The sequence below is a fragment of the Magallana gigas genome, chromosome 2 (assembly GCF_963853765.1).
Source record: "Magallana gigas chromosome 2, xbMagGiga1.1, whole genome shotgun sequence".
Classification (NCBI taxonomy): Eukaryota; Metazoa; Mollusca; class Bivalvia; order Ostreida; family Ostreidae; genus Magallana; species Magallana gigas.
In genome coordinates this window covers 23,548,879-23,565,751 of record NC_088854.1, presented here as the reverse complement: position 1 = coordinate 23,565,751, position 16,873 = coordinate 23,548,879, and the positions used below count along the sequence as shown (strand labels likewise).

The window sequence follows — 16,873 nt, the reverse complement described above, 5'->3', positions numbered from 1 at the left end:
ATAGGTCATGGGTAGATCTACAAGGGGTCAGTGACCTGTTCACCCCTAATACCCCCCCCCCAACAAAATAGCTCCTGAGTAAAAAAAAAAAGGAAAATAGATTTCTTCTTTCTTCCCCTCCTAGTCTTGCATTTTTTATTTATTTTGGACTAAGGTGTTTGTAGAACCTGGTGAATGGAACAATGCACGAGATAATATTGGTTTACATAAAGTCTTTATACTAGCATACATGTATGTAATGAAACCATGATATTTTGTTCTGGCACCTAGCATCGTAGCAAAGTGGGTTGAGGGCAGACTAATCCAATCTTGCCTTGAAAAAAACAACAACTCAAAAATACTTTTTAAATAATTGAAAATCCTAATCCGTGGGGGTAGGGGGTTAAGTGTACCTTTAACTTCAATTTCACAGTTTATTTCCTCTCTTTCATTTCAAATTTTACATGGTCCCAAAAACATTGGGGGGGGGGTGCAACTGTATGTTAATTTACTTTTTTATAAGTAAATTCAAGAAAAATATTTGCTGCGAGAAAACGTGTGCTGGAGGGGGGCAGTCCCGTCCCCCTGTCCCTGCCCCCATTCCAACCCCCCCCCCCCCTCCGATGCTAAGTGCCTGTTGTTTTCCTGTAACATTGATTTTGATTGTTCTCTCAATTATTTATTTAATTTTTTGGTGTAAAATCTAATGTACATAACATTTTTATCACTTCTAATCATATTTTTCATATAAAAATCGCATTTTTAAATTGCACATATATCAGTTCGAAGTTCCTCCAAATAGCTTTCGAATTTCCTCCCAATATTTTACCGATCCCGATGGAAAGTTGGTTCACGCATGCGCACATCCTGGTTATAGTGCCTGGTTATGGGATATAAAAAGTACCCTATTCTATACCTCAATGTATTGAACTTAGCGTTACAATTTTGATTCGTAGTGTTATCGCAAACACTAGAAATGTAAATACCACAAAGGACAAAAAACAAAACACTTATATAGTCAAAGTTGAAAGCCAAAGTCTGCCAAATTTTGACTCATAACGCATGGTAAAGTTATGATATTTGAAATAATCTTTGAATATGCAATTTTAAACCTAATTAACTCAATAAAAATATTTTTTAAATGTAGAGAAGTTGATTAGCTTTATTTTCTATCAAATAGTAATATACATTTGTAGGATTTCTATAAAAATATATCTGAACAATGCATGCGCTAGTATTTTCTGGTAATTTACCGGTAATTAGTAAATCTATATTCGTCAAATGGATATGAAGATTTTATAAAACTCTCATAAACTAATTCATAAGATAACAACACCCATGACTAGTAAAATTATTTGTATTCTTGGTATACATGTAAAAATCAATTTTCAACAATAAATAAACTCTCTATAGCTGATACAAATACAGGTAGACAGTAGTGCAATAAAATCAAATACATGTATAAAAGAGCTAACTCAGTTCTCAGATCACAATGAAATGCTGCAAAATGAAAAGGTGCACCAACACTATCAATTACACTGTGTGTGACATCATCTTTTCATACATGATAGCATGGGTTTCTATAAGTACATACATATATGGCAACTTCTCTAGCATTTAATCTTCATATATATGTAAAAATACCAGTTTTCTTTAAAGCACATTTTTCAAATTGATCACAACATGGATTTCAATGAAAAGCACTGACATAAAAGTATAAAAATCTCATTTATTTAATAGGGATACCAATCTTTGTTGTTAATGATTGTTCAGAGAATAATTTAATGCCCAGGCAGAGGGCTGGGTCAAAGCATTAGTCTGTCTTGTTATGATGAAGTCTTTGGTAAACTTGATGCTATACTACACTGCTAACAGCTAGGAATGGACAGCCCCATCATCCAGGTTCTTGAGTTGTTGGTCGATCAGCTGTTGTCTCAGTTCATTGGCTCGTAATCTCTCCTGTAGTTCATAAATTCTATTAAAATAAATAAAGTTCCGAAAGTTAGTTTTTTTCAAATTTCTTACATTCAAACAATTCTAAAAACTACAGTTGAACTTTGATATCTGAAACACTGATATCTCGAATACAATGGATATATCAAAGTGATTTGTAAGTACCAACCACTTAATTTTAAGTACATGTATTTTACCGTAAATGTCTCGGATATCTCGAAGGTTATAAACAGCCCCAACTAGTTCGAATGATGAAGTTTGACTAGTATAATACATTAATTTTTTTTACTGTAAATATCTTTAAAAAAATATACACCCAGTAAGTTCAAAATATATATAGGTTCTTTACTTGTAAACAGAATGAAATTAAAATATATGTAGTTTCAACTTTCTCTTATAGACAAAGCTTTCAGAATATCTATAATCTTGTAAATGAACATGCAGGGTCACACTTGATATAAACATTTTATACTGGTGTTAAATTTGTTAAGAAGATACACCAATCAAAATCTCTGCCATTGTTTACCTACCCTTGAGCAGAATCTGTGTCTGTGACACCGCGGCCTGTGAGGTGTGGACTCTTGTACATTCTGACAGCGGTCAAGGGCTCTGTATAACAGATTATATATCAATTAAAATTTCAACAGCAACTACAATACACACATTCAACTACATGTATATGCAATTAACATTTAAAGATAATCAGCTTGAAATATCTATAACAAGCCTACACATTCATAAGTATTGGGTTTTTATGTAACATATTGCTGTGTCAAAATTGAACCCCTTCTGAGGCACTCCTTTGAGAATCCCTACTCCGAGGTTTGAACAAATGTGAATCTATCATATAAAAGAAATTTGATAAAATGGTCATTTAGTTTTGGAGAAAATGAAAACATCATACATTAGATTTTATAATTTCCTTATTACTAAGAATCTATTATGGCAAGGGGCTTGGCCCTATGTCTAAACTTTATAATTTTAAGTTAATGTTTATGATGAGAAAGTAATTAAAGTAAGGACAATGCAGTCATCTCTATCCACAATTTACACTACATAAAGTTTGATCAGAACAGCTCACTTGAGGCTTTGGCTCATGTGAGCTAAAAAGGCAATACAAGCATTTCGTCTTTACCTATCTCAAATTCTCCCGGAAAGTGGTCAGATTTCCTTCCTCGTCCTTTCTGTGCTGCCAAATTCTGAGAATCTTTAGAGTTCATTTTTTTACTAAGTCTAGGTACACCTTTACTCTTCAGTGGACTTTTATTCATTCCATTGTTCATCCCCAATTTACTTTTCCTCCATTTGTCTTCTTCTTCGTTCAACACTTCATCGAATTCATCATCAACATCACCATCTTTGAAATGCACTTGTTGAGTCCGTTTTGATTCCATAGATTTACTATCTTTTGGCACTGGCAGCATGTAAAGGGCAGTTTCATCTTCAGGTTCCTGGAATTCTCCGTGCAGTTTTCCTGCTGTTGAATATGGTTCCCTAAGAATTTTCCGTCGTGCAGCGGGTGACACAGGTGCACTTCGGGACTCTTGTGAATCAACCTCGCTCGCATTTTCTGACCCATGTCTGCGCTTAACCACTTCAGCTCCACCAATCATTGAGCTATGATACACAGAGTCTGTATTGTTGTTCAGAGACATGTTCAATGAGGCGATTGTTCTCTCTAGTCCAGAGATTTTAGTCCTTAATCTAGCTATTTCAGAATCCTGTAATAAAAGTTTTTGTTATTTTACATAAATATAAACATTTATTGCATACTATCTCAAAAATACATAATGATAATATGAGTACATTAACCCCTGTAATGTTATTCATAACAATTCACAATAAAGGACACGATTTAAATGTAAATTCACAATAAAGAAACAAAGAGGCTTAAAATAGGCCCTGCAGCAATAAATCTCAGATGAGCTCTCTTTAGATCTACATGTTAGTCTCACTTTAAAACAAGAAATATAGAGTGGAAAAGTGAGACTGAGATCAAAAGCAAGCTCATCTGAGTTTTATGGCCCTGGACCCTAGAGATTATCTAAACGATTCAGTGAGTTAGTTTTTCTGTGGGTACACTTACCTTGATAATGAGTGATTCATTGGCCACCGAAGCCAGCTGTTTCTTGGCTATCATCTCCTCCTGGATATTCTCCAGCTCCTTCTGGAGGAGGTCAAACTGGGCCTGGTAGTGGATCTCCAGCTCCTTGATCTGGATCATCTTCTTCTCCAGGTCTCTCTCCACACGCTCCTTGTCTTCACTGATGTGGCTGATGGAGCGCTGTAGTTCATCCACCTGAATCACAGAGTTTACACTTAATAATGCACACTTTTTTTTACATTTATTAATATACATGTATGAACATCACATAAATAGGAGAAATATGCTGTAACCAAAACTTAAAAAATCAGTCAGAACAGTTTTCTTTTTAAGTTGCTTGAATAAAAGACTACGTTCACTCTGAAGTGGTTGTACGTTTAGTTATAGATAATGTAAAGTAGTCACGGTTTATGGCTGTTGGACTGACTAAAAAACTCACCAAAATTTGATGCTCTTCCCTGACTCTTTCCATTTCCTCATTTCTGAGGCGTATTTCTGTTTTCAATCGAGTTTCAGCTTGTACCTCGCGAGCTTTAGTGGCTCCCAGCTCCTCCTCAAGACGAGCTGTATCTGTTTCTCTTGTCTGTGAAGGGAAAAGGTAAAGTTCACGTTTTAATCATAATCATCAAAGTCCTTCTAACTTCAACTGTTAAATTGCAAAAAGTGTAGCTACATGCAAACAGATTTTACAATAAAACACAGTTTTTGACAAAACAAGTTTTTTATCCTGGTAATGGTAGTAAATATTTTTACGTACTCTGTAAATAAATACATTTACCTTTAATAGTACATATGCTTACACTCAATATCATACCTCTTTAACCATATTTATTTCCTCCACATCCCGACTGAGACGTTCATTCTCCCTGTTCACCTGAGCTAGCTGACGTCTCGTGGACATAAATTCTGAGTGCTGTTGCTGTAGCTGCTCTCTGTCAAACAATTTGTAGGTGTGAAAATTTTGCTGACAAATACTCATACAGTTGATATGAGACTTTTATAAAACATGTATGTTTAGAGAGAAATAGACCAATTTATTTTTCAAGGATCATACCTGGTCAGTCTCAGCTCCTGAGTGACTTCCACATTCTCGTCTTTTTGTTCCTCCATTTTCATGTGCTGCCTTTCCACTGTCTGTAAAGGAAATGGTTAATATCAGTAGTAAATATTAACATTTTTCGGTGTCTTTTTCTGTGATAACACAACAAATGGATTTTGTACAATACAGTCCAATAAATTCAAATGACGCATTGTTGCGGCGCAAGCATGGTTTGCATAATCAATATTCTAATATTTAATCGTACAACTGCTGAAAATTTTATAACTTTTAGTAACAAGGGATTATTCTTTGAATATTATAAGGTTATAATTTCAGTCGGGGCATGATCAAATCTATAATAAAGCCCTTCAGGCTTTAATGGATTTGATCACGCCCCAACCAAATTTTCACCTCATAATACTTATTTTAATTTTTCTATCTTACGTATACCTTTTCTAGCTCATGTAGATTGCTTTTGTACATTTATATCTTACCTTTTCTAGCTCCTGTAGCTTGGCTGTCTTTGCCTGTAGCTCCAGGTTCTGTTTTTTACACAGCTGGTCGGCGTGTTGATACTGAAGGGTCATCTCTCCTAGCTCTGACTGGGTCTGCTGAAGTCTGTCATCAAGCTCCGCAATCTACACACACAAATATTTGCTAATTAGCAGAAAACATATTTGTTTACTAGGTTAATAAAAAAAAAAATTGTGAATCAATTGATTAAATGGATTTGCAAGTTTGTCAATCTTCGAACTATTCAGACCTTTTACAAACATCTCTTCTGACATTATTATTAAAATACTTTCATTCCAGTTGCAAAAATGAAAACCTTGGACAGAACGTAGTGCCTGTATGAGCATTCAAAACTATTGCTCTATACATGAAATGTTATTCATTTACAAATATCTGTAAAATGAACAAAAACATATCTTTAATACAAACCAAAAAAACGTCATAATAATTTAGTCAAGAAACTGAATTTCTTTTGTAAAACATTAAAAATAAAACAAAATCTGGAACACAGAAACATCCAAATGGACATATTCACCACAATCATAGCTGTTTTCACACTTTCTACATCAGCTTCCAACTTTGCAACATAGTGATCCTTATAATAACAAGTGGATATTGAAAATCCCATGTTTCTTATTAGCTAAACCAGACTAAAACAAAACTTTAATCAATATCAAAATCTATCAACTGTAGACCTCTGTAGTTAACTTACCAAGGTATACCTAATAACGTACGAGTATGTTTAGAATGCTTTTCAGATTAAGATTATTATGCAAAGGAACTGCATCATAAACAACGATCTATCCCAAACATAGCTACATACCTGCTTAGTACGCTCCTGGATTTCCATTTCATATTTCTTGAGGGAGCTTTCTAGGGTCATGATTCTTTGCTTCATCTCTGCATGCTGCTCTTTCACAGTATTGCTCAATTCAGTGACCTATTATTTAAAACATTCTTAGTGTAATAGATAAAAACATTCTTGTCAACAACTGACTGGTTCTTTGAACCTAGATGTATGTGTATGTAGACAATATCCCTATGAGTGAAACAATATGGAATGCCTCAACGTTAATGGGTAGGCTTCATTTACCTGCATCGTTCTTTGTTGTAGCTCCCTCTGTCTGTCTTCCAGTGCCTCTGAGAGTTTGTAGGCCTCATGACGTTTCTCATTCAATTCTTCCTGAGTTTTTCTAAATGAAGAAATCAATCAAAATCACTTTCATTTTACATCCTTCAGGGAAAAATATTTCATACAGAAAAAATGTCGAAAGTATTTGCTTTTCAGAAATAGAAAGTGGGGCAACTGCATTAAAGCACATTCAAAAATACATGTTTCCCACTTCTCATTTATAATTTCCATGAGAGAGAGAGAGAGAGAGAGAGAGAGAGAGAGAGAGAGAGAGAGAGAGAGAGAGAGAGAGAGAGAGTGTTTCACTATAGAAACATCGATGTTTGAGGGCTCTACCTGAGGGTGTCCTTCATGTCCTCAATCATCTCCTCCTTGGCCTTGTCCTCACGGATGACCTTTTGGAGCTTCATTTCTGTGTCCTCACTTTGCTCCATTGCTTGTTTTTGGACCACCTGCAATAAATGGAACCATACTTGATATCAAACATTATTCCTACTGCCATCCACTGACTGTATTTAAAGGGCTAAAGATTGGGAGAAATTTTAGGGTAGAAAATTTTTGTGCATTGATTTTCCAGTCAGTATGACTTACCTGTAACCTTTTAACCTCACTGTCAAGGTCACTGACCAGTTGCACTTGCTGGTCCATGTCCTGTGTTTTCTTTTGAATTTGGTCTTCATAATCATTTACTAAAACAAAAAAATTTGAATTGATAATACACATACAAGTATAGAGACAGCGGTGAATCACATATACATTTTCTTGTCTGCCTTCAATGTAAACAGGGTAATAATTCAAACAAATCTTTTTTTTCGGTGAAATCATAGTTTACTTTGGTGTTGCAAACTAAAATAAAATCACCCCAAGATACATGATTCACTAACCTATCTCTATTTTCTGCTCCAGCTGTACACGGAGATCTCTGATGTCTTTCTCCAGTTTAGACATCCGCTTGGTTTTGTCATCGCTCGCTTCCTGTTCGTCCTGAAGCTGCTGCTCCAACATGTTGATCTCTTCATTCATGTTCTTCTTCTCCACTTCTAACTCCCTACAGAAATAATTTTGATAATAAACAACAGCTAACAGTAAGATGCCATGCAAGGTACAGTGTAGGTAAGAGCTCTTAATAAAAGAAAAAGGTTTTCAGTTTTTCAACTTCTAGAAAATGTGTGCATAAATATTCTTATGTGCAAAAAAGTTTTTCTTCAGATTTGATCTGTAGAACACCGCAATGTCAAGGTCAATTTTCATGTGGTCTTTGTTTCACAAGATGACAGACCTGAGGGCGTCAGTGAGCTTGTTGATGGTCACTGTGCGGTGCTCCAGATCTTCACAGGCTTGTTTGAGTTTCTTCTCTGTCATCTGAGATTCTGTCATGGACTGAGCTTTCTGTGTCAGCAGCTGGTGTTCCAACTTTGAGACCTTAAATGAACATTTTATACAATTAACATTAATTTATTGGCTGTATGTCGTTTTATATCTATATGTTGATTTCCTTTCCACTTATTAATAGCAGTATTATTTTCTATGAATATTTTCCTTTCTTTTACTTGCTACCTGCTTGTTTTACCAGTGACACTATCAAGCATGGATGATTGGACGCGTTGAATTCTCTCACCTGTTTCCCTAGCTCTGATTGGATGTCTTCTAACTCCGCTATTCTGGTTGTGCTTTGTTGTAGCATAGTTTGATGTTCAAACACTGTTTTCTCCAAGTCAATGTTTTCTTGATATTTTTCTTCTAAAGCCTTCTGGATCTGCTTAATATGTCTTTCCATTTTGTTCACCTTTTATATCATAAACAAGTCTTTTGTCATAATGGAAAAAAACCAAATTAGTCAATATTTTACAAAAACTTACATTGTACTTGTATCAGATAAATTTTATATAAATTGAGAGTAGCAAAAAATTAATAAGTACTAAATACATATTCTTTGAAAAAAATGTACATGTACCAAATAATGAAATATCTTAAGAAAAATACATTAATATGAAATAAATCTGATGAATAATATAAAATTACCCTTATTAACAAATCAGGTACATGCACTTTCATTGTTATCAGTAAAATGATATGGGGGTGAACCATGTACATGTTTTTTTACATGAATGGAGTTAATTTATTTTCCCTGTCATCCAAGATGATGTAATGGACATGAAGTTACGGTATGGATTTGAACACAAGTTTGAAAACTCACAGCAACATCGACAAGTTGATCAAACATTAACACATGGTCAAATGACAATTCAAATTTGGCTTAATCTGTTTAGGAGACCTGAACTGTACACTTGCTGATCTACTAACTACATGTACATGCAATGGTCGGTTAAAACCCTGCTGTCTGACAAACTCAACACACAGAAGAAGGCTGTCTCACATGCTGATACATGTAATTAGTGCAGCTGACAGACACCTACATGATATATACGCCAGGTGGAGGTAGTGTAAATGTCAGGGTTATCCTCAATAATTACCTACAAAACACCTTTCCCTTTACACTCTTTGATAAATGAAATATTTCATTCACTTGATTTAAAATGTACTCAAAGCAAGATATCAACCAATTCATGGCTAATATACAATTAAAACAGCCAATATACATGTACTTCCTGCAAATACATGTTCTGCAAGTACAGTGTTAATTAAGTCATTTTACAGGAAGTGTTATGCTTACATACATTTACATGTTTACTGATTATAATGAATTGAATGATTTGAAATTTGAATAACCGGCTGTAAATAATTCATTTACTACTTTAATTTAATTACAAAATTGATCTTTAACACCCTCGGCTGAAGAACCACCAATTTTTCCATATGGGTATATATGGGGAGATTTTACTCTGCTAGTTTACATCAGCAACATATTTCTTGAGAATACATCTGCAGGTGTTTATCTTACGTTAAAATCAGCAGTTTTGAGCAGAGAGCACATGATTACCATTTCTTCCTTGTGCCTGATATCTCGGTCATACTTGTCTCGAGATTCTTCCAGGGCCCCGAGATAGGTCTTGATTTCTTCCTTGCACTGAAGTAGTGCCATCTCGAGCTGCTTCATCTGAGATGTCCCTTCATGAGCCTGGGTCTCCAGCTGTCGAATGGCAAACCGACTCTGCTGGGTTTGTACCTCTAGCTCCTACATAGAGAAAGAAAAGAATATTAACACTTATATTAACTCGCTACTGAAAAGAATCTTTCTATCAGACAATTTTTCAGAACAAAGAAAAACCTATCAAATCTTATGATCTTTAAAACAAAGGGAAACAAATTTCATCAATCTCTTACAGCAAAAGTAGAAGTCCATTTATATAAAATAATGATGAAAGATTATAGATAGACTTTTTCAGGATTCATTTCTTTTGTTTTGAATAATTAAAATCATCTGAATTTAGTGCATCACCTCTTTTGTTCTATCGAGTTCTTTTTGTAATTTCTTAAGCTGTGAATTTTTTTCATCAAGTTCTCTTCTATGGTGAGACAGTTGACTGGAATTTTCTTGATACACAGAGGATTTGCTCTCCATTTCCTTTTGAAGCTACAAAAATAAATTAAGTGAGTGAAAGAACAATTACAATCTCACATAATACTGAACATTTCAACTAAACATTTTCATACTCTTGAAACACATATGGCCATCAAAATTAGCTGGAAAAATAACATAATATTTCGATATGTTGTAAATACAAGTTTTTTTAAAATAATTTTTTCCTTTTATGTGTCACATCATAAATCATCTTCCAAAAGTTGAAAAACTGTGAATTTATTCATATTACATGAGATTTTAGAAAATCTAAAAGTTCCTGGTTACATAAATATATATAGAAATGTTTTCAGTCAAACTTGTATTCAAGTACATTCATGCATGATGTGTCAATTCATGTGGAGACTTAAATTCATGGGCGAGATGTATTTACAAAATCCATAAATTTAAGTCCAACACCAAACATCATTGCTGAAAATACATGGGTCAAGTCTTCTTCATACAAATCAGGACAAGTACACAAATCAGCAAGTGAATTCTTATGAGAATAAAGACACACAAACAAACCAAGAAGTCCTTACTATTTCTATCTGTTTTTCATAGTCTTTACACTGTTCTTGGTGTAGTTGCTGGTTCCTATCTGTACTGGTTCTGAGCTGCTGCAGGCCTTGCTGTTTCTCCTTCAGCTCCACTTGAATCCTGGTTATTTCTTCATCCCTGAAGGTCACGTCATGCTCCAATTGTTTGACCCTGGACACACAGTTGGAAAACTCAATGGATTTTTCATCCAGTTGCTCCTCCAATTGATTTATTTGAGAAGATTTTTTCCTCACCTATATACAGAAAATTTCAGTTATAAACTCTCTCAAGATATTTGGTCTTAGATGTAGACAAGTAAAAAAGATGATGTACAAGCAATGGTATTACTGTTAAGCATTCAACTTTAAAAGGAAAAGTAACCAAGATATTTTCCTCTTCCACTGTGAAAATAAGAAATTATACAAGTATATGTATTACTATAATAGCTTACCTCTCTCTCAAGGTTGCTAATCTCAGTACATTTGTGATTGATCTGTTCCTGTAACTCAATCAGCTGTGAGTTTCTTTGAGTGATTCTGTTCTCAAACGATGTGTTCTGAGTCTCCTTATCCCCGATCTCTCGCTTTAACTCGGCTATTTCCCCAGCGAGTCGAGACTTGTCTGCTTCATACTGAGACACTAGCATCTCAAGTTCCTGGACTTTGTGGGCACCTGTTCCATTTACAATAAATGACATGTACAATGTTGAAGTACATTTTTCATTTATCAAAGTATGCAAAGTTAATCAGAAATTTCTCTATATACAATATAGGAGTCATTCTACCTACATGTACTAACACACATACATGCAATTTAAACTGATTTTTCTGGTTTCATGCAGTTTGATTTTATGTTTGGAACAAAAAATTATTAATACAGGTACTGTACTGTTAAAGTACATATAAATATATTGAATATACACAGTCCTTGTCTGAATAAGTTGGAATTTAAGGAAAAGTTACAAATCCTAAAACATTTAGTGAATTTAAGCATTTTTACACAATAAAAATCATTCAAAAAGAAATCAAAGATAAATTTTTTTTCACATTGTTGTTCGAATAAACAAACAATAAAATGTTTGTACAAGAACTTACACATGAATAAAATAAAAACCTTCTGTTGATTCTTTTACTGTAAGATTGAAATCCAAAAAGTTATATACATCCTAAGCATATCTTTTTTCTTGCATCCTACTAACTTCAAGATCAAATACAACCCAATCAACATTACCTATAAACAAAATAGTCAATATATGTACTAATTCTTGTTTGTATGCTGATGTTGATTGCTGAGCACCCACCTTGATGCTTATTCTCCAGCATGCTGGTCAGCTCCTGACGTAGGCTCTCTATCAGCATGGTCTGACTGCTGGCCTCCTGAGATTGTAGACAAGAATGTAGACGCTGAATCTCTGCATCCTTCATCGCAAGCTGCATCCTGATGTAAACAAGAGGTAAAATGATCCAGATTGTTTCATAGCAACCCCCCCAACCCCCCCCAAATTTTAAAAAAAAATTTAAGAAATTGGAATAAGATCTTTTATATACCGGTACCTGTTTTTTTGAAAAACAATGTAAATTAAACATGTACTGTAAATTAATCTTATTGGAAGCAGTGAACATTAAAACTTTATTTCAAGATGTAGTTTGAAAAATCATTTAGATTTTTTCATCTTACCCAGACAGAAATGATACTTGTGCTTTATATAAATTATGTCATTGTCTTTACTTTTCAAAAATTAAGATTTAGATAAAAACAAATCAAATGCAAGCTGAAATAATTGAATTTCATTTACATGTAATAAGATGACAATAAACATTTTAAAACATGAACATGTATACATATTAATGTAAGTTACTACCTGAACACACCAACAATTTTGACAACCGTTACATGTACCTGAGATCCTGCAGAATGGCCCTGGCCCCCCCTGAGGCTGCAGATACTTGTTCGCTGGCTCCGTATTCTGCCCCGGCGGACCGATAAAATGTAGCAGATCCCATGTCGTGTGACTGGCTTTTGGAGGAGTCGGCGACAGCCCGCACACTAACACTGTATACACCACTGTCATTGAAGCTCGCTCCCCTCTGTTAGTAATACAGTTATTCTAGATTGCATTAAAACAGCAAATTAATTATGAAATTTAATTACTTTTAGTGTTTAATGTCCTCATAATTGACATTGACTTTTTTATGGGTTAAAAATTGGATATTTCTACAAGTAGGGTACTGAATTTGTTTTTGTTTTTTATTAATTTTGTTTTAAATCATAAGTATTTGTTACCTGTTGTGACTCTTAAAAATAAAACTTATTTTTACGGGAGATAAGATTTATTCTTTGAGATGTGCATAGGTGCATATTAAACTTACATTTTGTGATTTGTTCTGGTTTTGGACCTGCTGTGCGAGCTGTTCTAGCTGGGACAGCATGGTCCGACTCTCCTCGATCTCCTGCTGACACACAGACAGCTGCTCCCTCTGGTGGTCAACTTGGCTCTGTAGTCGACTATTCTCCCGCTTCAGACTTTCCACCGTTAAAGATTCGGTTTCAAGTTTGCCTGTAATTCATTACAAAAAGAATTAAAATTATGAAAATGAACAACAATTATGGGTTTTATATGATTTCTTAACAAATTCCTATTATGCCTTGCAAAAGAATATACTTGCAAGAGTTTTAACTATTACACTGTAGATCACTTACTAAGTTTTGATGTGTTTTTGGCTAGTAATGATTTAAGTTCTGCATTCTGTTTCTCCAGATCTCTTCTGCTATCCAGCTCTACATGTTCCAACAGCTCCAGTCTCCTGTACATACATGTAATTAAAGCCAATAAAGCATACATTCCTTAGATAATTAATACAACAGTTCGAAAGACAATTGGAAACTTTGAATACTGGTTATTGAAGTGCAAGTGCAATAAATCTGCAAAAATGTTGATTTGGGAATCTTTACTGGATAAAAAGGGGTTCAATATATTTGTGTTAGTCTGATTTCAAAAGAATCTACAAGTATTTTAATACTCCCATACCTTATCTCTTCATTCTGACTTTTGAGTTTTGCTTGAAGAAGAGAGATTCTTTCCAGTAGATCCTCTCGTTCCTGGTTGGCCTCTCCAAGACTGTCTCTCAGGTAATCTTCATTGTTCTCCAACTACAAAATATTGACAGCGGGTTTATTTACTGCACTCTAATGAGTACCTTCCATGCCACGCAAAAATTATTTTGAGCATTCACCTTTCTGGTTTTATCTTTTGCTTTCCTTTGGTAATCTTCTAAGGTCTCCTGAGCATCAATGAAATTCTGCAAAGCCTCGTCCCTCTGAACTTCAGCCCTGTAATTAGGTGTAAATTGAGTATCTCTCTTATATTTTGCATGCTAGAAAAGGAATGAAAAACTATACATGTATAGGGATGTGAATAACTGTTAATTCTTGACATGTGTAATTACGGTATTTTAATAACCGCCAAAAAGAGAGGGATTTACCCCTTTCTTTTTTTCCTCTCATCATTTAAATCTGATTGGAGATCCTCTATTTCCTGTTTATTCTGCTTAATTTGCAGTTGATAATCAGCATTTTGTCTTTCTATTTTCTCGTATCTTTCTTCAGCCTCTCTTAATGCCTTGTCTTGGGAGTCAGTTTCTGCTTGCAGTCCAACAATCCTATCCTCCAGGTCAGGCACACTTTGACGATATTCATCCAACTCAGTACTTAGTTCTTGTACCTATAATGTCATAGATTTTCAGGTTAAAACATAATATTTACAAGTAATTAGTCCTGTCAGCATTAAAAGTCATTGTGAAATTATCTAATTTAACGGTAAGTACACATAATTTAGTAGGTAAAGGGGAACAACTCATCCTCTGCCTGTGTACAACTTTTTAACAAATACTGTGGATGTGATAACACAGAGGTACAATGCAAACTTATCTACAGTGTACCAATAGACTTTAAATTCCCAATGAGTACACAGACTTGTAATAAGATAAAGGAATCAACCCCAAACTATGTTCTTAAGCTGTAAAATCAAAATGTTATGACACAAGTGGAACAACCTATTCATTACTCACAAATGTACAACTTACAGCTGCATTACCATCACATTCTTAGTCATGTTGTCCAAAATAGATTTATCACTAATAATTGTTAAACAAAATAATTCTCCTTTTAATATTGAGAAAAGAATCTGTAATAATCTGTGGGGTAATTTTGGTTTAAATTTGTGATCCATCATGCTCCTTGCTAACATACCTTAGATCTGGCAGCATTTAATTCATCACTATATCGTTCCATCTCCCCTAGAAGTTTATGGTTTTGTTGGAGCAGTTTTTTGTTTGCCTCTTTTAGATACCGGATTTCTCCCGACTCCTGTTGAGAGCCTCTCTCCATGAACTGAACTCTATCATGTCTGTCTAGGCGACTAAATGCCTGCTGAATAAAAACTTCATGTTTACAGAAATATCAAGACATTTTCATTCTAGTGTTGATAAATATTGAACATGAAAAATATAGAACAATAGACAATGATTACTAGATGCAATGCCTGGTTCCTACAATTTTAATATCATTGGGTATAACCAAAATACCGTTAAACACATATGATTGTTTTAAGGGCAAAATGATATCTAAACCTTGCATTGCCGCTAACAGGGATTAATCTAGGTTATGGGGGAACTACTCATTCTGGAGAAATTGGAAAAATCAGCCAGTGGTCAGAGCCCTGCAGGGAGTTTCAGGGGTTAGAGACCCCTGGCCGAAATTGAATAGATAGCATAAAATGCCTCCCTGGTAAATAATTCACATGTTCACACAATTTCCATATGTAACCCAATTTTGGGTAGCTATATGCCCAATAAAATGGGGAAAAATGGGCTTTCCATTTTATGTAAGGAGAATGTTTTACTCATCAAAAGGGAATCTTTCTCTTGGGGGATAAATATGAAATATTGGTAGTAAGTATACCCCATATTATTCCCTTGCTTAATCAATGACACTTACCTGTGGTTTATTAGGGGTGCTGGATGCATGCTGAATGCGTTCAAATCCAGCATAAGAAGACTCTGGTAGGGTGGCTAGTCCAGACTTAATACTGTCCTTGTCACAAGAAACATCATGATGATGAGGGTTCCTCATTAAATCATCCATTGTTACGACAAGCCTTTCAGTCACAGGCAAACTGTTCAGTGTTGAAATAGATTCCAGATCCGAACTACAATGATATATAGTATAGATATCTATTAATATTAATGTCTATTAATTAATCCATTGTTTTTTAAATAACATAAGCCTGTTATTAAATGTGAATGTCTCTAATAATAATTCACCCATTTGATTTTAATTGTTCAAAAAATGCTTTAGTTGCAAAATACAATTTGCTATACTAAAAACATATCTTTCAACTGTTGCAAAAGCCAGTTAACATAATTGGGTTTGTATACAAGATTAAATCTTTTTTTTTTAGCAGCAGAGAATAATCTTAAATCAGCACATTCCACACATTCTTTGCATTCTACTTAGACCTAAAACCCTCTTAACATTGAAAGTATGACTTACTCATCATAATTCCCCTTCTTCTCAATCTTTGATAGTTTCTTTAAGTTCCTTTCAGTGTCCAATAATCGTTTTCTAATGTCCTGAACATTTTGCATAAGCAATTCCTGCGGTTCATAGTCCTCCATGGTCACCAAAATGAATAATATTGTCTAATTGGACATCTATCAAATCATGAAATACCATTTTGGCAGGAAGCAAGGGGTATTGTTTATATTCAAATTAACCCATGCCTTACCAAAACATGACTGGGCTCGCATCGCTTATCACTTTTAATGCAAAATAAAATCAGAGCATATCGAATGTTGTCTACGTAGAGTAAATCAACTTCTGTTACTAATTGGCCATAAGCTTAAATAAGTTGCTGTCAAATATTTGTCATCTTGCACCATTTAGTAAATACTTTTTGTAAACAAAAATGTATTCTGCTAGCCGCCGCTTCTTTTCATTGGATGAAATTGGTAAATAGGATTTTGCTTATCGTCCCGCAACTATTTCGTATTTCTTTTAATGATCATAATGATGAATCTTTCCGAGAAAAAACGA

General features: G+C 34.5%; 1 protein-coding gene across 5 annotated transcripts; it reads right to left on the bottom strand.

Moving 5' to 3' along the window:
- Nucleotides 1-1,320: 1,320 nt before the first annotated feature.
- LOC105338607 (coiled-coil domain-containing protein 18) lies at nt 1,321-16,788 on the bottom strand. Of its 5 annotated transcripts, none has more exons than XM_034443589.2 (30): nt 16,331-16,788; nt 15,776-15,986; nt 15,029-15,208; nt 14,263-14,501; nt 14,014-14,110; nt 13,809-13,930; nt 13,481-13,584; nt 13,150-13,337; nt 12,680-12,867; nt 12,081-12,217; nt 11,232-11,452; nt 10,783-11,034; nt 10,121-10,255; nt 9,662-9,856; nt 9,138-9,194; nt 8,339-8,506; nt 8,000-8,142; nt 7,605-7,768; nt 7,312-7,409; nt 7,057-7,172; nt 6,682-6,781; nt 6,412-6,528; nt 5,570-5,713; nt 5,091-5,170; nt 4,851-4,968; nt 4,476-4,619; nt 4,019-4,231; nt 3,068-3,653; nt 2,463-2,541; nt 1,321-1,954 (listed from the first exon to the last, which is right to left on the bottom strand). In XM_034443589.2, exons 1-30 carry the CDS (start codon nt 16,453-16,455, stop codon nt 1,855-1,857), a joined length of 4,821 nt encoding a protein of 1,606 aa, XP_034299480.2. In that variant the 5' UTR covers nt 16,456-16,788; the 3' UTR covers nt 1,321-1,854. The 5 variants fall into 5 exon arrangements, with proteins under 5 accessions (XP_034299480.2, XP_065931783.1, XP_065931780.1 ...); XM_066075711.1 differs by having other exon boundaries at nt 1,321-1,938; XM_066075708.1 differs by having other exon boundaries at nt 15,029-15,205.
- Between the last annotated feature and the right edge of the window lie 85 nt (nt 16,789-16,873).